Below are 25,905 nucleotides of genomic sequence, written 5' to 3' on the forward strand. Positions count from 1 at the left end.
CAGATATAGAGTCACACAGATGTACAGATCCTTTGGTCCATAGAACATAGAACATAGAACAATACAGCACAGAACAGGCCCTTCGGCCCACGATGTTGTGCCGAACTTCTATCCTAGATTAAGCACCCATCCATGTACCTATCCAAATGCCGCTTAAAGGTCGCCAATGAATCTGACTCTACCACTCCCTCGGGCAGCGCATTCCATGCCCCCACCACTCTCTGGGTAAAGAACCCACCCCTGACATCTCCCCTATACCTTCCACCCTTCACCTTAAATTTATGTCCCCTTGTAACACTCTGTTGTACCCGGGGAAAAAGTTTCTGACTGTCTACTCTATCTATTCCGCTGATCATCTTATAAACCTCTATCAAGTCACCCCTCATCCTTCGCCGTTCCAACGAGAAAAGGCCGAGAACTCTCAACCTATCCTCGTACGACCTACTCTCCATTCCAGGCAACATCCTGGTAAATCTTCTCTGCACCCTCTCCAAAGCTTCCACATCTTTCCTAAAGTGAGGCGACCAGAACTGCACACAGTACTCCAAATGTGGCCTAACCAAAGTCCTGTACAGCTGCAACATCACCTCACGACTCTTGAATTCAATCCCTCTGCTAATGAACGATAATACTCCATAGGCCTTCTTACAAACTCTATCCACCTGAGTGGCAACCTTCAAAGATCTATGTACATAGACCCCAAGATCCCTCTGTTCCTCCACCTGACCAAGAACCCTACCATTAACCCTGTATTCCGCATTCTTATTTGTTCTTCCAAAATGGACAACCTCACACTTGGCAGGGTTGAACTCCATCTGCCACTCCTCAGCCCAGCTCTGCATCCTATCTAAGTCCCTCTGCAGCCGACAACAGCCCTCCTCACTGTCCACAACTCCACCTATCTTTGTATCATCTGCAAATTTACTGACCCACCCTTCGACTCCCTCCTCTAAGTCATTAATAAAAATTACAAACAGCAGAGGACCCAGAACTGATCCCTGCGGAACTCCACTTGTAACTGGACTCCATGCTGAATATTTACCATCTACCACCACTCTCTGACTTCTACCGGTTAGCCAGTTTTCTATCCAATTGGCCAAATTTCCCTCTATCCCATGCCTCCTGACTTTCCGCATAAGCCTACCATGGGGAACCTTATCAAATGCCTTACTAAAATCCATGTACACTACATCCACTGCTCTACCCTCATCCACATGCTTGGTCACCTCCTCGAAGAATTCAATAAGACTTGTAAGGCAAGACCTACCCTTCACAAATCCGTGCTGGCTGACCCTAATCAAGCAGTGTCTTTCCAGATACTCGTAAATCCTATCCCTCAGTACCCTTTCCATTACTTTGCCTGCCACAGAAGTAAGACTAACTGGCCTGTAATTCCCGGGGTTATCCCTATTCCCTTTTTTGAACAGGGGCACAACATTCGCTACTCTCCAGTCCCCTGGTACCACCCCAGTTGCCAGTGAAGACGAGAAGATCATTGCCAACGGTACTGCAATTTCCTCTCTTGCTTCCCACATAATCCTAGGATATATCCCGTCAGGCCCGGGGGACTTGTCTATCCTCAAGTTGTTCAAAATGTCCAACACATCTTCCTTCCTAACAGGTATCTCTTCTAGCTTATCAGTCCGTTTCACACTCTCCTCTTCAACAATACGGTCCCTCTCGTTCGTAAATACTGAAGAGAAGTACTTGTTCAAGACCTCTCCTATCTCTTCCGACTCAATACACAGTCTCCCACCACTGTCCTTGATCGGACCTACCCTCGTTCTCGTCATTCTCAGGTTTCTCACATATGCATAGAATGCCTTGGGGTTATCCAACGCATCCATGCTGACCAGATATCCTAACTAATCTCGTCCCAGTTGCCAGCACTTGACCCATGATCCTCTAAACCCTTCCTATTCATATACCAATCCAGATGCCTTTTAAATATTACAATCGTACCAGCCTCCACCATTTCCTCTGGCAGCTCATTCCATACACGCACAACCCTCTGCATGAAAAAGTTGACCCTTAGGTCCATTTTAAATTTTCCCCCTCTCACCTTAAACCTATGCCCTCTAGTTCTGGACTCACCCACCCCAGGGAAAAGACCTTGTCCATTTACCTTATCCATGCCCCTTGTGATTTTATAAACTTCTACAAGGTCACCCCTCAGCCTCCGACATTCCAGGGAAAACAGCCCAAGCCTATTCAGCCTCTCCCTATAGCTCAAACCCTCCAACCCAAGCAACATTCTTGTAAATCTTTTTCTGAACCCTTTCAAGTTTCACAACATCTTTCCTACAGCAGGAAGACCAGAACTACATGCATATTCCAAAAGTTGTGTCTCATAACCAATGAGACAGATCGTTATGACACGAGTCTACCGTGCTATTGAAAGAAATAGAGGGATTTGATTTGATTTCTGGGCCAGCCTTCTTCATTAAAAACAGAGACTTGCTGGCCCCTATCACTTCTCGGGGTGGTGGTGTAGTGGTATTGTCACTGGACTAATAATCCAGGACCCCAGGTTAATGTTCTGGGGGACATGCGTTTGAATCCCAACATTTGAATTCACTAAAAATCAAGAATAAAAAGCTAGCCTAATGTCGATCTTATGGCTATCATAAAAGAGCCACCTGGTTCATTAGGGACAGAAATCTGCCATCCTCACCTGGTCGTATATGTGACTCCAGGCCCACAGCAATAAGGTTGATTCTTAACTACCCTCGGGGCAATTAGGAATGGACAGTAAACACTGGCACAACCAGTGAAGACAAGAATAAATTACATCGGTTCGATGTGAGCAAAATGGCTGCCAGTGCATTGGCAGGATAATGCTGCTGGGCATATAGAAGATGGGATGAGAGAGATACATGTTGTTCTTCCCTTCTTCTCATCTGCAAACACTGGCAGGGAGTCAGATTGGATGCTGGAGACAGGTCATAACCAGCCCCCTTGTGGTGGAACCATCATCACATTCTGACACTGGGTGACTCTGTCCTGTGGTTTTACAATGCACTCCCTGTAGCTCTGGTAAAGTTCTCGCCACTTAGCTCGGAGGGGAACAAACAGTCACTGGGTCCAGGGAGCCACAGTCACACTCAGATCCCATCTATCTGAATGCATTTTGTTTACAGTGCAGTCCGATATTGATTCTGTCAGAACACCATCAATCTGATGCAGTAATAAAACCTGGAAGCGGTGTGGAATTAAACACTGTCACTGAAATGTATATTAGCCTGAGCGCAGATAAGAATCGGGGTCAGCTGGATCATTTATGCTGCTGAGATCTGTCTTGTAGCCTCCTCTTCTTCAGTTCACCCTGATACTGGCACCAATTCATTCACTTGGAACAGTTCTGTGTATTTTCAATGTAGCAAAGTGAGCCGACTTGTAAATCTCAAGTCCCAATAGACTAATTGCTTCCAAATTTTTGTTTTGTTAAATAAAACTCATCCCCCTATCATCCTTAACAATGATTTGTTTATTGCACACCTCCTTCAGAGATTGAAAAATGTACAACCTTCCCTTCTTCCTAAGCACACCACACAATCTCATCTTGGTGTGACCACACAATCTCATCTTGGTGTGGGGTCCCAGTAGGGATGAAGAGGTGGCCTGGATTCCAGTCTGAAAAGTGGACTGGATCGATCAGACAGACAACAACAACTTAGATTAGCACGGAGCCTTTAAGGCAGCAAAGCAGCCCAGGGTTCATCAAACACAATGTGACGGCGGAACCGAAAACTGAGATGTTGGGAGAAGTATTCCCCAGCTTGCCCAGAGAAAAATTTCTTACAAGAATGTCTTAAAGGAGCAGGGAGAGAGTTGCAGAGGCAGAAAGATTTAAGGAATCAATTCCAGAGCTCAATCTATGGATGGCAGGAAGGAATATTAATAATGTCATCGGCCACCCAAATATATTTTACATCATGAAGCAACTTTGGTTTTAGTCAAAGATCTGAAACCCAAGAGAGGTCCAGATAATACACTGAGGAAAAGTCACCAGACTCGTAATGATACCTCTGCTTTCTTCCCACAGATATTGCTGAGCTGCTGAGTTTCTCCAGCAATTTCTGTTTCAGTTCTCCAGCATCTGCCGCTCTGTTTTAATTAATACCACATTGCAAAGGATTAGCCATGTCTACTGGGGCTGGTTAGCTCAGTTGGTTAGTTGGCTGCAGAATGATGCCAACAGCATGGGTTCAGTTTCTACACGAGCTAACATTACCATGAGGAACTCTCTTTCTCAATCTCTCCTCTCAACTGAGGTGTGGTGACCCTTCCATTAAACCAGTTATTGCTTTCTAACAAGAGAACAGCCCCATAGTTCAATAAGATTATAGCGATGTTACCTTTACTGGGTAACTCCGGGTTTTGTTAGCAAGAATTTTTTTTGATTCTCCACAGCATGGAAACAGGCCCTTCGGCCCAAAAAGTCCACACCGACCCACCAAAGAGTATCCCACTCAGAACCATTCCCCTACCCTATAACTCTACATGTCCCCTGACTAATACTGAAAATGTGTTGCTGGAAAAGCACAGCAGGTCAGGCAGCATCCAAGGAGCAGGAGAATCGACATTTCGGGCATCAGCCCGTCTTCAGGAATCGTCGATTCTCTTGCTCCTTGGATGCTGCCTGACCTGCTGCGCTTTTCCAGCAACACATTTCACCTCTGATCTCCCACATCTGCAGTCCTCACTTTCTCCCTGACTAATGCACCTAACCTACACATCCCTGAAGACTATAGGCAATTTAGCTTGGCCAATTCACCTAGCCTGCATATCTTTGGACTGTGGGAGGAAACCAGAGGAACTCCACGCAGACACGGGGAAAACATGCAAACCCCACACAGACATTCTGCACAAGGCTGGAATCAAACCCAGGTCCCTGGAGTTGTAAGGCAGCAGTGCTAACCACCGTGCCGCCCCTCATTGGTGTGACACTTTGTGCTGAATAGGAGAAAGAGTTTAAAATGTGCTGACCATTTCAGTACAAACTGACCCTAGGCATTCAGCCAAAAGAGAGATTAGGCACTATGGGTACTGGGTTGTACTACTTTAAAGAAATCATTTGTTTTACATTGGGCCTTTCATGTTTCAATGGTTACAAAAGGCACTTTTTCTTCTACAGTCAACAGTAGAATGTTGCCTTCCTCTAACTGCCTTTGAACTGAGTACCTTGTTTGACCATGCCAAACATTCCTGTGGATGTGGAGTCAGGCTCATGCTATGCTAGGTAAGGGTGGCAGAGTTCCCTGCTGAGGGAACCAGGTGACATTCCAAAGTAATCGTGACAGCTGTCAGCACCATTAGCTTTCAATTTCAGATTTATCATTGATATTAATTTCTAACAGTCATTCCGATGGGTATTGAACAAACGATTCCAGGCCATTGATCTGGGTCTCTAGATTACAGATCCAAAGGCATTAAGGCTGCACCATCTCCAGTAATTTTAGAGGGAGCAAAATTGTTCTTGAAAAGCAGTGTTTGTTGTTTCTTCAATAAACATAGTTAGAAATCGCACAACACCAGGTTATAGTCCAACAGGCTTATTTGGAAGCACCAGCTTTCGAAATAAACCTGTTGGACTATAACCTGGTGTTGTGTGATTTTTAAACTTTGTCCATCCAGTCCAACACCGGCTCCTCCACATTTTCGATAAACATGGCAGTGAAATATTGCATGCAGGCAAAGTTCCTTCACAGTCCAAATGCCTCCATTTTAAAGTGTGCATTTAATGTCTTCATTATCCCAGCCTGTTATAAGTCTGTGATGTTCTCCTGCTCCACAATACTCCAAGATACCTGTGCTCATTCAACTCTGGTGGTCTTTCTAACCAGCTTTTCATTGCTTCTTTCATTGATGCCCATAGCTTCTGGTGCCTTGGCGCTCTAGAAATCCTTCCCCCAGCCCCTGCATCTCTCTTTGTTTCATTAACATGTTCCTTAAAACCTACCTCCTTGACCGCACCTTTGGTTACCTGTGCTAAGTAATGCCTCAGATTTTGTTCAGTGATGCTTGCCAGAGTGGAAGCTAACTTGAATCTGCAGCCATTCTTCAGAATGAATCAAAGGCAAAGAGAGAGGGATCACAAAGGTAAATTGATACCTTTGGAAGTTCTTGGGAGACAAAACTGGCAATGAGCCTTACAGAAAGACCGCCTTGTTACATTGTTAGTTTGCAGTGATCTACTGCCCAGTGATGACATGAGAACTTCGGAGCAGACAGAGTTTCAGTCCTCGCTGACAGATCTTATGGTAAACACAGTCAACAATGAAAGACTTCACAATTTATAACATGCACTGGATCATAATATTCCATTCTGCACTGCTGTTATCTTGCATCACTCATTCCCTCTGTCCAATCCACCCGTGGTTTCTGCCCTTTGCCAAGGGGTGTATCAAAAGATTCAACTTCAAGAGGGACACAGCTCAGAATTGGCAAGTGGTTGCAAAGCAGAAAATTAATGCTTGTCACTTCATTGTGCCATTGCTGCACCATGGTAACCATTAAAGATGCTGAAAGGATTTACGGCAGGTCTGCTTCCCCGCTACCTCCTACATTAAAGAGTGCTTTTCACAAGGAGGTGGTGGCAGGAACTGGCCAAAGCAGCTCGAAACACTATAAACTCCACTTCAAAGCTCCCCACTCTGGAGTTACTTCCTCCTTCCTTGACCTCACTTCCTCCAGCAACAACATTGACTCCAGCTCAGGACTACTCAAAGACCAAAATTATACCCCAATCAATTCTTTCCTTTTAATACACGGCACTTTGAAGCAAGGAAGGAAGAATCTAGATATATAAATAATTCCAAGTTCCATATACAATCTTTTTTGCCAAGATGTGCACGTTGTGGTTTGAGGTCATTTTTGCCTGGCAACCTTTAATTGTTAATACGTCTTCAGAAACCCGACATTTCTGTGGTAGCTTACAGGATTATGGAGATCCTCACTGAATCTACCAGCCAGTGAGATGACGTTTTTGCTGCTCCTCATTTGTATCGGGATCTCATTGCCTATTTTGTTGGTGGTGGGATGTGCGTTTTGGGTTCGCTGCGGCTTTTCTACAGAGCATAGTCACACTGCTCGTCATGAGGGTCAGAAAAGATACCACCTAAACAGCTCCTGAATAGATTCTAGGTGGGTGACAGAGCTCTACACCACAGAAAAAGACCCTTTGGCCCATCAAGTCCATGCTGATCCAAAACAAGCACCTAACTATTCTGATCCATTGCCTTGATTCTGGTTTTTTTGCTTATTTCATTATCATTGAGCTAATAGAAAGGAAAAAGTGAGGATTGCAGATGCTGGAGAGTCAGAGTCGAAAAGTGTGGCGCTAGAAAAAGCGCAGGAGGTCAGGCAACATCCGAGGAGCAGGAGAGTCGATGTTTCAGGCATAAGCCCTTATGTTTTGTTCCAGATTTATGAAGCAATTGAATTTAAACTCCCTTCAGCTGCCACGACAGGATTTGAATCTCTGCCTCCAGAGACCAGGCCCAGGCTTCTACGTTGCTGTCCAGGAGCATTTTCTAAATGGCAACATTCCTCTTGGCATAAGACGGTAAGATCTAGGAGCAGAATTAGGCCGTTCAGCCCATCAAGTCTGCTGCACCATTTGATCATGGCTGACATATTTCCCAACCATATTCTCCTGCTTTTATCCTCCTAACCCTCGATCCTCTTACAAATCAAGAACCTATCGATCTCTGTCTTGAATACACTCAATGCCCTCTACAGTCCTCTGCAGCAATGAGTCCCACAGATTCACCACCCTCTGGCTGAAGGCATTCCCCACATGCAGGCCACTCCCTACTCAAGCTTTCCACACCCCTCCCTCCCTGATAAGAGACTTGTCCCACGGAGTATCACCAATTTACTGGTACCTCACCAGGAAGCTATTCTTCATCTGGCAGGTTCTCTTACCCTTCCAAACTTCCAGAGGACTTCTTCCTGAAAACATTCAACTTTTAGGCCTCAACTGCATTCTCAGAAAGTTCCACAGGCTCACCGCTCTCTGGGTGAAGAAATTTCTCCTCATTTCAGTTCTAAACGGTCTATCCTGTATCCTTAGACTGTAACTTCTGATCCGAGACTCCCTGGTCATGGGAACATCTTGCTGCATTTATCCTATCTAATCTTGTCAGAACTTTCTAGGTTTTCATTCCTCTAAGCTCCTAACTGATCCTGCTTCTCTTCATACATCAGTCCTGTAATACATGACCAGTCTGGTTACAGGGTAACTACTTATCTGAGGAATCAGTCTGATCGCGCACCTCACACGGGCAATCATTCCTTCATCAATAAAGGGAGCTAAACTGGACAACGTACTTCAAGATGCACTCTCACGAAAACCCTATTTATTTGCAGCCAAACTATGTTAATCTCATAGTCCAAAGTTTGTGGGTTCAACTCTCACACTGGCTGAGGTTACCATGAAGGTCCCACCTTCGCAACCTTGTCTTTCTCCTGAAGTGTGATGACTCTCAGATTAAACTCACCTCCAGTTGTTTACCTCTACTGCGAGAGCAGTCCTATGGTCCGATGGGACAATAGTGACCTTTAGAGTCCAACTGCATTGCAATTAGGACTAGTGTACATTTGTCTTCCTAATGCTAATCTCGGCAATTTTTGTATAAGAGCACCAAAAATTCCTCTGAGCCCTTCTTTAAGATATTTGGTTTTTCCACCTGAAGTGGGCTACTGCACATCACCCCGCATTGTACTCCACATTGCTATCTTCTTACCTAATCATTCAACTGGTCTATATCCCTTTGCAACCTCATTGCATCCTCTTTACAGCTTTCAATCGCACCTCAATAGACAATACAATCAGTTACCTTACTCATGTCAACAGCTATGACTAGGTACCGATCCTTATGGAATTCCAATATTCAGGCTCTACCGTCCTCAAACAGGATCTACATATTCCTTCTTTTGTTGCCAGTCTCTTAACAAATCCTCAATCCATGATTAACTCCTAATCCCATGAGTCCTAATCTTGTGCATTAACTTGTCTAGCACTTCAGTGAATGTTTTCTGAAAATCCTAATACACAACATTTACCAGTTCTCTATTAACTACCCTCAAACAATTCTTAATAGACTTATCCATTGCTATTTTGGGTTTATTATTACTGTTAAATCATACATGAGCAGTGCAGCACTTAAACATAATGAAAGAATATTGAACAATATTAGCATTGGTACAGATCAGATCAAGGCCCCACAACTGGATGTAAAAGATACCAAATACCTGCAATCTTATCTCAAAGAACAGGTGAATTCTAACTGGACTAATGTTTTTCACTGAACCAACATCATTAAAACTGATTATATGATCACTCATACATTATTGTTTCTGGGTACCTCCTGTGTGCGAATTGGTCACTGCAGTTCTTGAGTCACACTAATGACTACACCTCACAACAGGATTAATAGTTTAAAAAGCACTTTACGTGTCCTGAGGTTGTGAAAAGCAGAGTCTAACTAAGTCTTCTTGTGAGGAAGTCTCTAATCTGTCTGAATAAATGTAAACAGGCTGGCACCTTTGTTAAAATAGCACAGAGGAACCTCATTGGCTGTGTAACAGTCAGATTCACTCCGTTTAACATTCTAACCAGCAGGCAGCTCCAGAATGTTTTCTTTCTTAAATTGACACAAATTAATTTTACACTATTTAATTATGACTGCCACAGTGCAGGTTGTCAGCTGAAGTTTGTTTGAAGCACATCTTCATCTGTAGCATTCCCTGAAGAAAATGGTGCCAATATGAAGAAGATGCTCTCCTCTCTTACTCCTACACCAACCTTCCCTCACTGTCCGGAGTGAATCCCTGAATGAGCGCCTTGGGTCACACGACTCCTGCCAGGCTGGAGCTCAGCATTGTGAGGCTTACAAAAATAAACAATTTCAACCAATCATCCAATTTTCAGTCCCTTGACTCCCCAAAGCCAGCCGAAATCCAGGGAAAGAGTGGAGGACTATTTTGGGTTTGATCTCCCCGTACTCATCCTCGAGGGTAGCAATTCTTGATATATCAAGGATGGGGAGGTAACACAGGTCTCAACATTGCATTCTCCCAGCCTAAGGCTTCTCCATCAATTAATTGTCAGAAAATCACCTTTGCCTGCCAAAGCAAATGGATGAAAAGCTCCTTCCTCACTTACCATCATTAACAAGCTAAGGGCATGCTTCAAAGCTATGTATACTCTTGAGACTTTTCTTTTTATTTATTCCCAGGATGTGGATGTTGCTAACTAGGTGATCATCCTTAATTGCCCCAGAGGATAGTTAAGAGTCTACCACATTGCTTTGGGTCTGGAGTCACATGTAAACCAGCCTAAATAACAACAACACACTTCCATCTCTAAAAGGCATTAGTCAAAAATCAGATGCTTGTTTTCAATAACTCACATGGTCACCATTGGACTAGATTTTTAAAATCCCAATTTTTATCAAATTCAAACTTCACCATCTGCCCAGGACATCAGTCTGCGGTTCTGGATCACTAGTGCAATGACATTACCACAATGCTGCTGCCTCCCTTCAGGTCGTTATAGGCACCTTCTAGTTATTTCAGTGAAAGGTTCTGCGCACCAAACTGGCTGTGAACTGGGGTCAGGGGAAGTTAGGGCAGTCACGATGTTCACATTTTAACCTTATTCCACTTTACCACACAGCACAGCTTGTGGTTTTTGCAGCAAACAGCTAGGATAGCGGCTCAAACGAAAGCCCTGTGCTCAGCACAGGCCTGCAAACTTTAACCGGCCTACTGTACCCACAACTTCCATGTATTGTCAAGCTGACTGCAGACCACAAGCAGCATTCACACCGACCACAGCCCAGATCCCATGCTCCGAAAGCTCTTGGGGCTCTGCAAGGTTTGCTACATGTCTGAACTATTTTTGACTTGCAACCTTATTTCCCGCTGCCAACATCATACAACTTCCCTTCACTGCTCCCCCCTCCACCACTCCCCCCAACACTTCCCACAGAGAGCTGAATTCAATTTGGCAGGCCCCAACATTGCATTCAATTTCTGATGTCTTTACTTTTTGTTAGGGTTGGGTGCGGCTTGTGCAGCTCACACTCAATGGGCACCCAACGGCCGTTCAACTAAGTGTGGCATCACCAAAAAATGCCATTCTGCCACAGACGATGCTGTCAGTTGATGTTTCTCATCACATGGGCTTGTCCGAACCCAACTGTGATAAGCAGCTTTTCGCTTATCCTCTGAACTGCTATTTATTTTTAAAAGAAAAGATATTTATCCTCTCTTTGGAAAGGGAACCACTACACATTTGTACAAAAGGGTTGGTACAGCTTGTCTAAACATCAAAATATTATACCACAAACCGCTCCCTGCCTCAGCTCAGGTTTCCCCTCCCTACCAAAACCGGTGGTTTGGTCCTATGCCAAAATATCAAGAGTCTGGCTGATTATTTTATGAAAATGTATCTTAATTTCCACTCTAATTTCCTCATGTCCTGATACCTGGGTAAAGTTCCACAGATACTAGTCAGATCCTGGCAGCTGATCCATAATTCATGAGTTGCCCTGAGGGCAGTGTGTTTGAAAAACTCGGAAGGTGGGAATGAGCTCAAAAATCCTGCCCTCACCCAAACCCCAGCCTCAGTGAACAGAGAGCTATCAGCTGGCTAATATCCCCCATTCCTATTGAGCCCAATTCCAGTACAATGGCAGCAGAGATCAGCACAAAGGATCACAGAGAGAGGATCATAGCTTAGGGTTTTTGAGGTAGCAACACACTGCAAGGGCTACTTATTCATTGAGTCATCTAAGGAACTAACGCCCTTTATGACAGGAATTATTCCTCGACAGTAGCAGGTCAGGTTTAGCTGCATTCTATGTGGCTTTTATCCCTCCATGTCATTTTATAATCAACATTTCTGCTCACCATTATTGGGATCTTGATAGTTGCTTCCACAATGCCTCTTCATTCATTCATACATACGCAGCTTCAGAGTAGGTCCCAGGCCCAAGCTCTGCTGTGTTTCTTTCAGCCTTGGCTGCTTTGGTTTCTCCAGCCTTGGTTTATCACTGTCCCCATCCAATCGCGATGGCAGGGCGAGGTGGCGGGACTCAAGGCCAGCTCAGGAATGGGAATCGAACCCTTGCTGCTAACAATCAGCCATCTGGCTGAATGAATTAAGGATACACCATCACCGCCATCCCATCCAACGTCCCTCACACAATGCGATGCTATGAAAATGGCAGCCATATTTACTAATCATAGCCACACAGCATGGAAACAGACCCTTCGGTCCAACTCATCCATGTCATATCCTAACTTAATCTAGGATTGGTCCATATCCTTCTAAATGCTTCCTATTCATGTGCCCATCTAGATGCCTTTTAAATGTTGTAATTGCATGAGCCTTCACCATTTCCTCTGGCAGCACATTCCATACACGCACAACTCTGTGCATGAAAAGGCTGCCCCTTAGATCAGTTTTATTTCTTTCCCCTCTCACCTTAAGCGCATGCCCTCTAAGCTGGCTCAGACTGGATTGTGTTCGAGAGGCCCCTATCCAACCTGCCTGGTCTGTTCCTGACCCAAGGCTGGACAAAACCCATCAGGCCTCCTTAACACTTGACCCATGCTAGGTCTCCTAGGAAACGGTTGTCCAAATAGGAAGCCAATAGTTTGGTGAAGGTTCCGTTAATGTTAAGCAAAGCCTCCAAACCTCCATCATTAATCCTACATATTTGCAATTCATCTATCAAATCCTGAGATCGCAGTAAAAACATTGTTGGAACTTTTCAAAAGAATATAGCCTGTAAGCCTTCAATCAGCTTTAAACACAAAGGGCTCCATCTTTGAAGGGCAGGTGATTTCTCAATTCTGCAAAGTTTTGATTTCAATAATTTTTCAAAAATCACACCATGCTCATTCACACCTACTAAAAATACAATCAAGAAAGAAATGATGAATGGTTAACATCCTTTTGGGTTTTTTTAAAAAAACCTTTTACTGCTGGTTGAGTTCTGAACACCGTGTCAAGATCATTAGCAGCAGTGTTATAAGACAATCAAAATAATATGATTTGGAGGATTTACTGAGAAAAAGAGAGCGGAGTGTTGACATTATCATGGGAATATGGTTTGGAAAAGCTCCCGAGTCAAGGCATGATTTTCCACTTGGAATGGTTTGTAATGATGACTGAAAAAACCCTGTAATGAAATGCATGTTGTCCCAGATTTCACACGCATAAAGTTGAAAACAATGGCTGCCCTCTGCATTCCTGATTACAATTTATATTTCATCTCTCCTACTTAGTAACAGAAGGATATGTCAACAGGTTACCAGTGTACTAATTCCTAAATATTTTAAAAAGTGCATGAACATCTTAATTTTAACTTCTCCCTAATAACACAGTAAGTTTAACTTTCATGTAGCTGAGCCAGTGAAATAAAACAAGGTTACAGAGATAAGCCCCAGAGTTGTGATGGTATTAAGAGGCACTCTATAATTGGAACCTTGGATTTGACATGGTAAAGTATAAAACATGGATTTCCATTCCTGATTGAATACCCAGCGATGCTCAGTTATAGAGTTACAGAGATGCACAGCACAGAAACTGACCCTTCGGTCCAACTCATCTGTGCTGACCAGATATCCTAAATTAATCTAATCCCATTTGCCAGTATTTGTCTCATATCCCTCTAAACCCTTCCTATTCATATACCCATCCAGATGCCTTTTTAAATGTTGTAATCATACCAGCCTCCACCACTTCCTCTGGCAGCTCATTCCATACACACACCACCCTTTGCATGAGAAAGTTGCCCCTTAGGTCCCTTTTGAATCTTTCCCCTCACAGCTTAAAACTGTGCCCTTTTACTTTGGACTCCCCTTCCTTGGGGAAAAAAAAACCCTTGTCTATTTATCCTATCCATGTCCTTTATGGTTTTATAAACTTCACCCCACAGCCTCCGATGCTCTAGAGAAATCAGCCTATTCAACCTCTCCGTACAGCTCAAACCCTCCAACCCTGGCAACATCCGAGTTAAAAAAGTTGGACGGGTAAGCTGTAAAAGGAGGCCTGTGATGCTCCCTGCAGTCTACCTGCTGGTATTTATTGCTGGTGTGTCTGTTTGTGCCTCCTAAAATGGGACGGGTAGGGGCACAGTTCACATTCCACAGGCCTGGCAACAGCCTCTTTTCTGATTTGAAGATTGGCTGACTTCCCCCAGACCTGTACAGACAGGGTCACCCTGGTGAAGAACACCATTTTGTATTCATAAGCAGGCACAAAATGGCTCATGGCGCCTGCTGTAACGTAATAAAGTAGGGCCAGCATGTAACCACGGCAACAGACACGGACACGCTGAGTATCAAACAGTACTCACTTTGTAAACAGATTAGAATCACTCTATAATAGAAAGAGCTTATTATAGAGTAATTACAGCTTAACGACTGGGCAGGATGTCCTGAATGAAGGGTCTAAATTGAACTCACAACCTATAGTTTGCAACTTTCAAAGATAAACAAGAAAGGAAACCTATCTGTGTTTCCGATCGCCTCCACACCCAAACTATGGGAAAATTGCTTTGTAACCAGATACTCCTTAAGCAGTCTGAACAAGCTGATTATGAACAGGAAAGATATTGCCACAATTTGCCCAAGTCATGCCTTTGCACTCGTGGATTGATCTGAATTTCATGTTTTCGGCTCACACTGCATTTATAGAAAATCATATTTTCATCAAAGGAAGTATCACAAGGGAAGCATTTTCCCTTTGACAACTCGGACCCAGTGAGGGAGGATCTCTCAAATGCACGGGGCAGCCATTTGATTCGCTACCCCCTCCCCTCAATTAAGCAAACATCAATAGCTGGCCTTCCTTACTTAAAAGCAGCCTCAGCACAGCGTTGGCTATTTGACTGCAGAGGGTATCACAGTCTGCACCTACACACACATATCAACACATACATATATACACAGACACACATATATACACACTGACAAACACACAGATGCAGACACCGACACACACATATACACACACACACACAGAGACACACATATATACACACAGACTTACACACGCACATATAGACACATAAACACACAGACGCAGACACCGACACACACAGACGCACACCAATACATACACATAGATAGACAGAAAGACACACACACACATCAAGACACCCCCCCCTCCCCCCAGTAGGAGAGGTGACAGGATAGGAGTCAGCTGAGTTAATCTAGACCGTTTATACTTTACTCCGAGAGTAGTAAGGTATGGAATGCTTTGCCTGCAACGGTAGTAGATTCGCCAAGTTTAAGTGCATTTAAGTCGTCATTGGATAGGCATATGGACGTACATGGAATAGTGTAGGTGGTATGGGCTTCAGATTAGTAAGACAGGGCGGCGCAACATCGAGGGCCAAAGGGCCTGCATTGCGCTGTAATGTTCTATATTCTATATAACTTCTCCTTACTCTAGAACTATGAGACGCAGCCTACACCATCCTGAGAGAACTCGAGTGGGTATCTATCTGTTTAGGGCTAGGGTGAGGAGGGGAAGAGAACTGCTGGACAGGCTGGAGGCTGTCTACACTGTCTCCACTCACAAGGTGAATTCCTGAGAATATTTACAACAAATGCAATGGGTCGAACATGAACCTGTACATTTTTGGACAATGGCCAGATTTGTGCCACCGTAATTAAAATCAGGCCCCCGTTGTAATGTGCTGAGGAAAACAGCAAAGTCAACATCCTTCTCATTTAGCGAGCTGTTGTCTATTATTGTGGTTGCATTGGCTCTGACACAGGACTTCCTGCCAATCTGACACCTCTTCGGTGTCTTTGGGGTGGTAACAATTATACCATTAAATTCTGACCATTAAGAACATAATAACAGACCTCTCTGAATAACCCAGGAGGTTTGTATGGATCTGGAGAGAAAATATTTAATATACCAGCTCACAAATAAAAATCTATATATTGAGATGCACTCATATAGCCTACACTTCCTGTTACTAGGGCACTAACTTTCTGTAGCATTTCCTCATTATGCTTTCATATTTGCTCGTACATTACCACAAGTCTCTGATTATTCCTTCCAGCGTCAGCTCTCATTTAGCCCTCTGGTCTTTCGGCCAACACACCCTCTTCTGTGCCTGAACTCCCTGATTATCCTACCATTTCACTCCATCTTTCTTCAGGAATCATTGATAAGGCTCACAGCTGTGTTTTCAGCTGTGGCAGGTATACAGACCCAAAAACTCATCGTTTTGTTTTTTAAAAATAGTAAGAAGACAATCAGTGCACACAACCTTCCTAACTCAAAAGCAGAGAAAATAGCTCTGGGCCCTTATTTCAGATCATTGTTTTTACCTTATTTCAGATCAGACAATTTGTCTCCCCAAGATTCAATTATAATTCACCAATTACATGAATTATTTTAAAATGGGGGAGATATTGATGTAATGGTAATGTCACTGGTCACTGGACTAGAAACCCAAAAGGCTGATGTGTTGGGGACAAAATCCCACCAGAACTGCTGATGGAATTTAAACATAATTAATCAATCATTGTAAGCCAGCCTCAGCAATAGTAGTTACCTGATGAAGGAGCAGCGCTCCGAAAGCAAGTGCTTCCAAATAAACCTGGTGTCATGTGATATTTAACTTTGTCCAACCCAGTCCAACACCAGCGCCTCCACGTCATCATTAATTGTAAACACTAAACCATCGTCAATTGCCACCAAATCCTACTTATTTCACAAGATGTCCTTCCTGGTAAGAAATCTACTGTCCTTATCTGGTCAGGTCTAGAGATGACTCTACACCCACAGAAATGTGGTTGACATCACCATTTACCTTTTGGGTCTGTATACCTGCCACAGCTGGGTCACAGCTGTGAGCCTTATCACTGGGTCCTGAAGAAAGATGGAGTAATGTCTTAGGATACTCAGGGAGTTCAGACACAGAAGAGGGTATGTTCCTAGACCCAGATATTCTGCATCCCAAACTCTGTGATCTCGACGAGCATCTGCTTCCTATCGCACTCGTGCCCAGCAACACCTTTCCCAACACTTCCAGTCTTATCTGCAGCAATCTTAGAGTTCCTACATCCTAAAGATGCTAAAGTGATTTTTCCACCGCAAAGGCCATATTTCCTCCCCTCAATGCTGCAAACATAGACCTATACCAAGTACCTCCAAAGACCCTTCACTGTGTACACATGCCTGCAAGGTGATCATGCCCATTCAACACCAGCAGTGCATTCATCACATCAGCCATGATTTATTAAATAACAATGCAAAATCAATTGGTCAAAGGCCTACTCTAGCTCCTATTTCTCTTGATCCTATGATCACAGTATACTCACTATTACATTTCCTTTTAAATCCTATATCTAGCATCCATCACACTCCTGGTGATCTTGCTGCAGCTGCAAGTGATATGGTCTCACAAAAGGAACCTATGACTGACCTGAAGCCTGAAAGAAAGTACAGTCTATCCCAACGTGTGATTGGTTTAAACGGAACTGCAGTTGCCTGGATTTGAATAAAGTCAGAGGTCACACAACACCAGGTTACAGTCCAACAGGTTTATTTGAAATCACAAGCTTTTGGAGAGCTTTCAGATAAACCTGCTGGACTGGAACCTGGTGTCGTGTGACTTCTGACTTTCACTGGCACCTCCACATCCTGGATTTGAATTTTCAGTCACAGTCTTAAAGTGGACAGGTGGGCGGCACGGTGGCACGGTGGTTAGCACTGCTGCCTCACAGCGCCAGAGACCCGGGTTCAATTCCCGCCTCAGGCGACTGTCTGTGTGGAGTTTGCACATTCTCCCCGTGTCTGCGTGGGTTTCCTCCGGGTGCTCCGGTTTCCTCCCACGGTCCAAAGATGTGCAGGTCAGGTGAATTGGTCATGCTAAATTGCCCGTAGTGTTAGGTAAGGGGTAGATGTAGGGGTATGGGTGGGTTGCGCTTCGGCGGGGCGGTGTGGACTTGTTGGGCCGAAGGGCCTGTTTCCACACTGTAAGTAATCTAATCTAAAGACTGCAGGCCAAACCAACCTGCTAGAACGCAACCAAAAAATGGAATTTACCAATATCATATTTTGCAGGAAACACAACCCTGAGAAAGGATAAGTAGAAGAAAGCTTGCCTTGGCCACTTCTGAGCTCCTTTGCCAGTCAGCTCACTGATCCCGTCACAATGGAACAAGCTACAAGGGAAACTGGGCAAGGGGTTTGAAAAGGCAGCCCTGTGTGTAGTTGAACATCACAACTTGTGTCTAAACTACGCATGAGCAATGGCAAAGGCAGTGACAGGGTAGCTGAAAGATTAAGTTACATACACATCTCTCTGCAATTGAATGAGGGATCCTCTAGAAAGCAAAGACACAGCCTTTGCTGGAAGGGGAGTAAATTCAAGCCTGCTCCGAGGAAACAATATTTCAATGAATTGGGGTCAAGATATGGACCAAGATGCAACAGGAGGTGGTGCAAACAGTCAGGGCTGATTCATTCAAATGCAACCTCCAGAGAGCTCACTCAAAGATAACATTTTGGAGAGACAGTATGTGGGTCTGCTGTAGGCTTACTGACTGGGAGATTGATCGCTGTGTTTAGTTGCCAGCTCTATGATCATTGTATCACGGGATTAATAGGATGATAAAAGCTAAACGAGATCGACCTTGGTCTTCCTTCAATTACCAATTCCGATATTCCCAGGCTATGGCTAATTTGACTTTTTTCTCCACCCACGCCACCACTCCCCCCAACCCCCCACCCCTCCCCCCCATCCCTGCTTAGGTTTTTATTTTGCAAAAACTGGCAAACATTCAGAAAAATAGTTAGAAGTGATTTGTAGAAGAATGCTTCTCTTTTGCGGGGGCTTGTCAGGCATTGAATAATGAAAAATACTCTGGCAACTGTCAGTCAATAGTTTACAAAACACCAGTCTCTTCAAATGACAATCATTAACGATGTCAAATTTATCCATGAGGAGAGAACTATACTGTATGCATCTCATTTACTAATTGCAGCAGTGAACTTGTGCCACATTATAATATCAATGAAATTGTACACCAATTCCTCTGCTGTTTAATGACGTCAGGTTAACACCAATGTTAAATCACCACTCGAGGGAACTTCACATGAAACTGTCGTTTGCTGATAATCTCCTGCAACTCGACTTTAGCTCCCATGTACTAGCAACCCCACCCAAGCACCAATGATATGCTTGCTGCCCAGGGTGTGGAACACTGTTTTAGCTAATCCCTGCCAGGGCAATAAATCACAGCCTCTGCCACAGCAGGGTTCCATGTAGCTAAACCTCCACAAGAATTTGACCCTTGGCCTCCTGTCATCTAGGCTGACCCCATGAAATCCATTGGGAAAACAGTGGAGCCTGGCAGGAGAGGCAATCCTGGTGTGAGTGACCATAGAATCATAGAGATATACAGCATGGAAACAGACCCTTTGGTCCAACTCGTCCATGCTGACCAGATATCCTAAACTAACTTAGTCCGGTTTGCCAGCACTTGGCCATATCTCTCTAAACCCTTCCTATTCATATACCCATCCAGATGCCTCTGAAATGTTGTAAAACAGCCTCCACTACCTCCTCTGGCAGCTCATTCCACATACACACTACCCTCTGTGTGAAAAGGTTGCCCCTTTGAGCCCTTTTAAATCTTTCCCTTCTCATCTTAAACCTATGCCCTCTAGTTTTGGACTCTCCTACTCTGAAGAAAACACCTTAACTATTTACCTTATCCATGCCCCTCATGATTTTATAAACCTCTACAAGGTCACCCCTCAGCCTCTGACGCTCCAGGGAAAATAGCACCAAACTATTCAGCCTCTCCTTATAGCCTACACCCTCCAACCCTGGTAACACCCTTGTAAAACTTTTCTGAACCCTTTCAAGTTTCACACTATCCTTCCTAAAGAAGGGTGACCAGAAATGAACACAGTATTCCAAACATGGTCTAACCAATGTCCTGTACAGCTGCAACATAACTTCTGAACTCCTATAATCAATGCACTAACCAATATAGGCAAGCGTACCAAACACCTTCTTTCACCACCCTGTCTTTGGGAATCTGCTTTCAAGGAACTATGACCTGCATGCCAAGGTATCTTTGTACCGCAACACTCCCTAGGAACTTACCATGAAGTGCTTAAGTCCTGCCTTTCCAAAGAGCAGCACCTCGCATTTATCTAAATTTAACTCCATCTGCCGCTCCTTAGCCCTTTGGCCCAACTGATCAGGGTTCTATTGTACTCTGAGGTAACCTTCCTTCTTAGGCTTGTGAGATGTCAGGCACAGTATCACTGCTGTTACAATATCACTGCCCAAACAAGATGAAAAGAACGAGCATTAAAACCGAATCTAAGGGCCTTGTGGTGTAGTGGTAGTGTTACTATCTCTGGGCTAGAAGGTCAAGTCCCAGCATCCCCAGAGGTGTGTCATAACATGGTTGAACAAGCTGATTAGAAAAACAACATGAACAAAAGCAGAATGTCACTTACCCGACTTGGGTCACGGTCTCGGTCTGGATACAAAACGTGCAGAAGCATCACAGACAATCATGGTCAGATTCAGTGAAAGTGGTAGAGAGAGGGAAAAAAACACAAAAAACATAGTCAGGGAAAATTTCAGGAACCATATTCACAACGTACAGAACGCTATAATTCGTCAATCGCACTCTTCTTTTCACATGCAGATAGACCATTCAGCAATTTCTGAGTTTGATAGTTCGACTTTGAATGCGGGATCCCATTAAATTGATGCATACTTGAAATGTACAAAACACAATTTTCCAAGCCCTTTTCAGCAGCCCCTGAAAGAAGGGTCATACCAGACTTGAAACATTAACTCTGTTTCTCTCTCCACAGGTGCTGCCAGTCCTGTTAAGTTTCTCTAGCATTCTTTGCGTTGAATCAAATTTCCAGCATCTGCAGTATTTGGCTTTTATCCACAGGAATGAATGGTTCAGGATAGGGATAAGGAGAAGGAGGCTTGAATAAAAACAACACAGAGTACTGGAACATCAGAAACAACCACAGAGAATACCGCAGAATCTCAGCAGGCCTGGCAGTATCTGTGGTGAGAAGGTCTGTGTTTTGAAGGAGAGGTGTACTGGACTCAAAATGTTGATGCTGTTTCTCTCTCCACAGATGCTGCCAGATCTGTTGAGTTTCTCCAACATTCTCTGATTTTATTTCTCTTCACGTGAACCTCCTGAGAAATGCAGCAAAGGTTGGGGGGGGTGGGTATGGGCTATTTACCCATTGCCCCCTTTACATACTGTGACACTGGGATGCTATAGGGGTAGAAATTCACCCCTGAACACTGACTCCAGTGGAAGTGAATATTAGATGTTGTGAATAATAGATGCTCAGTCTGACACTGCCCATTCTGCACCATCTCAATCAACATTTTTCTGTTCCCAGGAGGACCAGTTCCACCACAGAACACACCAGATGGCCTCCTTCTTTAGAGACCGCAATTTCCCTTCCCACATGGTTAAAGATGCCCTCCAACGCATCTTATCCACATCCCGCACCTCCGCCCTCAGACCCCACCCCTCCAACTGTAACAAGGACAGAATGCCCCTGGTGCTCACCTTCCACCCTACCAACCTTCGCATAAACCAAATCATCCGCCAACATTTCCGCCACCTCCAAATAGACCCCACCACCAGGGATATATTTCCCTCCCCACCCCTTTCCGCTTTCCACAAAGACCGTTCCCTCTGTAACTACCTGGTCAGGTCCACGCGCCCCTACAACCCACCCTCCCATCCTGGCACCTTCCCCTGCCACCGCAGGAACTGTAAAACCTGCGCCCACACCTCCTCCCTCACCTCTATCCAAGGCCCTAAAGGAGACTTCCACATCCATCAAAGTTTTACCTGCACATCCACTAATATCATTTATTGTACCGTTGCTCCCGATGCGGTCTCCTCTACATTGGGGAGACTGGGTGCTTCCTAGCAGAGCGCTTTAAGGAACATCTCCGGGACACCCGCACCAATCAACCACACTGCCCCGTGGCCCAACATTTCAACTCCCCCTCCCACTCTGCCGAGGACATGGAGGTCCTGGGCCTCCTTCACCGCCACTCCCTCATCACCAGACGCCTGGAGGAAGAACGCCTCATCTTCCGCCTCGGAACACCTCAACCCCAGGGCATCAATGTGGACTTCAACAGTTTCCTCATTTCCCCTTCCCCACCTCACCCTAGTTCCAAACTTCTAGCTCAGCATTGTCCCTATGACTTGTCCGGACTTGTCCTACCTGGCTATCTCCTTTTCCACCTATCCACTCCACCCTCTCCTCCCTGAACTATCACCTTCATCCCCTCCCCCACTCACCTATTGTACTCTATGCTACTTTCTCCCCACCCCCACCCTCCTCTAGCTTATCTCTCCACGCTTCAGGCTCTCTGCCTTTATTCCTGATGAAGGGCTTTTGCCCGAAACGTCGATTTCACTGCTCCTTGGATGCTGCCTGAACTGCTGTGCTCTTCCAGCACCACAAATCCAGAATCTGGTTTCCAGCATCTGCAGTCATTGTTTTTACCTCTATTCCCTTTATGCACCAATTTAATGGAATCCCTCAGAGATTTTATCATCAGACTCAGGAAGTTCCATGTAGTCTCTCTACAGGTGCACAGCTTGGAACGTCCTCATGTGACAATAAAGTCTAAATCTTAATCCTCAAGTTTCTATTTTTCACAAACCAGTGATGTTAGAGCACAGTATGCTGACTGTGTACAGTAAGGCTCTAAGCACTGGGTCATAGCGCATGCAAATTCCTGAGAAAACCACCTGCTCCGAGCTGATATTTATGCCCCATTCTGCATCCCCTTGCCATTATCTAGACCATTTTGCAAACCCTTCAGTCTCTCTCACATCTGATGTCACTTTAGAAGCCTCTGTGCTATTTGCCTCAACTAACCCACGTCGCATGATCTTCTCACCACTCTCTGGGAAAGAAGTTTCTCCTGAATTACATCTTATTTTTTTGAGCGGTTATCTCTTATTACAGACCCCAGTTCTGTACTCAATACTGTTATGGACCAGGCCAGACCCACTCCCTCTAAATATTTTAAGAAAGTAGCCGAGACCCCAACTTTTTCTTATTTTAAAGGCAGTTGTGAAGTGGGTGTTCCAGATGCTGGTCAAACCACTCAGCTTTAAGCAAAACTGAATTTATTTAAACAGTACAATTGAAACACCACCAAAATGAAAACAAAATTTAAAATAACTATTGGAAAATTTAACTGACCCAAAACAGCAACTAGTACTAATTAACTGTTCCAATACAGTACCATCCTGTAAACACATCTTTTGGCAAAAAGGTAAACTCAAGCACAGATCATTAGAGGCAAGAAGGAACAACATCCAAAGAGAGATTTCAGAAGAAAGTCAGAGGAATTCTTTACTGACGCTTGTAACTTCCCTGGACTCACACATCTTGCTGTGCTCTTCCAGCACCACTAATTCAGAATCTGGTTTCCAGGATCTGCAGTCATTGTTTTTACCTCACACATCTTGTGACTGAGGTACAAACTAGAAGAAACCTGAACTGGGGAAACTGGCCACTCCCCTTCCACTGTTAAACTAGACCCTTCAACCTTCTGCCTTTACGACCTCTCTTCAAAAAAACCCAAGGAACAAAATAACCTTCTTAAAGTGATAGCATCATCACAATATAGACACATAAACAAAAACACATGCACACACAAGAAAAAAATACACCGACAAAAATGGAAACATCACCACATCTACCTCATTAAATCCCTTAAACCAGCATTTATTCGATTGTTAGGTCTCAAAATAGCTTTCACTTTTACGCGGAGGGAAATATTTTCCCGATCTTTCTCTGCACCACTAGCTTCATCCATGTACCTCTGTGATGGTCCATGTCCAGATGATTCTTATCCTCTTTCATTGCAAGATGGGCGTGAACTCCGAGGGCACTGGAAAGGGTCAGGAGCCCTGAGCCACCGCTGATGGAAGGGATTCCTGCAGCCTGCAATCCTGATGGATGTGGAGTTAATGGAATCGGGGGTGCGTGGTGAGACAGGTGCTGGAGCTGCTGCTGCTGTAAGTGAGGATTCTTATGTGAATAAAAAAATTGGTAGAATTTACACGACAGGCAGTAAATCAACATCAATGACAAAACTCTGCTCAATTTTGGGAAGGGGTTGGGCTATGGGATAGGCTGATATTGAGAAGCGCATTTATATAGCTCCCTTCACCATGATAGGACTCCATCAAGTGTAGTACTGCCAGAGATGTGTCAGCAAACTGCACATGAAGGAAGTAATAGTTAACCAGAAAATCTCTTAATGATGGGGGGAATCTCATGGAAGCCTATAGAACTCTTACAGGCTTAGACACATGTTCCCAATGACTGGGAAGTGCAGAATCACTGGTCACAATCTAAGGGTCTGGGGTAGGTCATTTAGGACTAAGAGGAGGAGAAATTTCTTCACCCTGAGTGTGGTGAACTGGTGGAAGTCTCTGCCACTGAAAGCAGTTAAAACATTACATTTCCAAGAAGGAGTTACACTTAATTCTTAAGAATAAATAGATCAAAGGGTATGTGGAGAAAGCGGGAATGGAGGACGGAGTTGGATGATAGCCATGATCACATCGAATGGCAGAACACACTCAAAGGGCTGAATGGCCTACTTGTGCTTCTATCCTCTGTGTTTTTGTGATACCAATTGATGTGCGCATTGGCCTGGATATCAGGGAAAACTCTGCTGCCAAGTGTCAAACAATGCCATTGTACCTTTATTCCTGACCTCAGAGGGAAAGTGATTAGTGTCTCACTCAAAACTCAGCACCTCCAACGGTGTAGCACTCCCTCATTACTGTGCTGCTCAAGTGTTTGAAGTGAAGGCCCTTCTGGCTCAGAGGAGGGTGCACTACCCCAATCCAAGGATTACTCTAATAACAATTTGTTAAAAGCACCGTTAAAACAGCTCACACTGCATACCCCTCTGTTCACCTTGAAAGCTTTTGCAAGAATCAGATCTATCCATGCAATTTCCCAGCATAATTACACACCCCTTTGATCAGAATCGACATGTTTTAAGAAAGTAATTGCACTATGCCCCACATTGTTTTAAAATACTGTATTTTGTTCTATTGCTGTTTCTCTTTAATAATAAAAATAATCTTTATAAACCTACAACTACCCACTGGGCCAGGGTAAGGGGAAGAGGGACCAAAGACTGTTCAGCATCTAGCTTCCAATTCTGACACTAGTCAGAAGGGGGAGGCAATGGCCTAGTGGTACTATCACAAGACTATTAATCCAGAAACTCAGCTAATGTTCTGGGAACTTGGGTTCAGGTCCCACCATGGTAGATGCTGGAATTTGAATTCAATAAAGAATCTGGAATTAAGGGCCTAAAGATTACCATTGTCAGGAAAACCAATTGGTTCACTAATGTCCTTTAGAGAAGGAAATCTGCCATCCTTACATGGTCTGGCCTATGCTCCTGATGAAGGGCTTATACCCGAAATGTCGACTCTCCTGCTCCTCGGATGCTGCCTGACCTGCTGCGCATTTTCAGCGCCACACGTTTTGACTCTGACTCTCCAGCAGTCCTGACTTTCTCTACCATGTCACTCCAGTCCCACAGCCATGTGGTAAACTCTAACTGCCCTCTGGGCAATAGATGCTGGCCTAGCCACATCCTGCAAGTGAATTAAAAAAAAAAGACCCCTCTGCAAATGTGAACAGACATGACCAAGAGCAGCCTGCTGTGGGTCAACAGGTGAAGAATGGACACGCACTTATATTGGTCATGGTGGGTGGTGGAAGTGGGGAGTGAGGGAGTCAGGAGGCGTGCACCATTACATGAAGGACCTACGCCTGTAGAA

The 25,905-nt window shown here is 44.4% G+C and overlaps 1 protein-coding gene across 7 annotated transcripts in view; it reads right to left on the bottom strand.

Moving 5' to 3' along the window:
- LOC140494706 (transducin-like enhancer protein 4) overlaps positions 1 to 25,905 on the bottom strand; it is a 217,021-nt gene that overhangs the window by 91,518 nt on the left and 99,598 nt on the right. For 3 of the 7 annotated variants that reach the window (XM_072594211.1, XM_072594212.1, XM_072594210.1), the window contains exons 7-8: positions 23,914 to 24,124; positions 20,528 to 20,550 (exon numbers count right to left, since the gene is read on the bottom strand). In XM_072594211.1, the coding sequence (XP_072450312.1) occupies positions 20,528 to 20,550; positions 23,914 to 24,124 (234 nt within the window). The remainder of the gene's footprint in view (positions 1 to 20,527; positions 20,551 to 23,913; positions 24,125 to 25,905) is intronic. The other 4 variants (XM_072594216.1, XM_072594214.1, XM_072594215.1 and 1 more) reach the window with 2 other exon arrangements.

This window comes from Chiloscyllium punctatum, chromosome 24 (assembly GCF_047496795.1).
Source record: "Chiloscyllium punctatum isolate Juve2018m chromosome 24, sChiPun1.3, whole genome shotgun sequence".
Classification (NCBI taxonomy): Eukaryota; Metazoa; Chordata; class Chondrichthyes; order Orectolobiformes; family Hemiscylliidae; genus Chiloscyllium; species Chiloscyllium punctatum.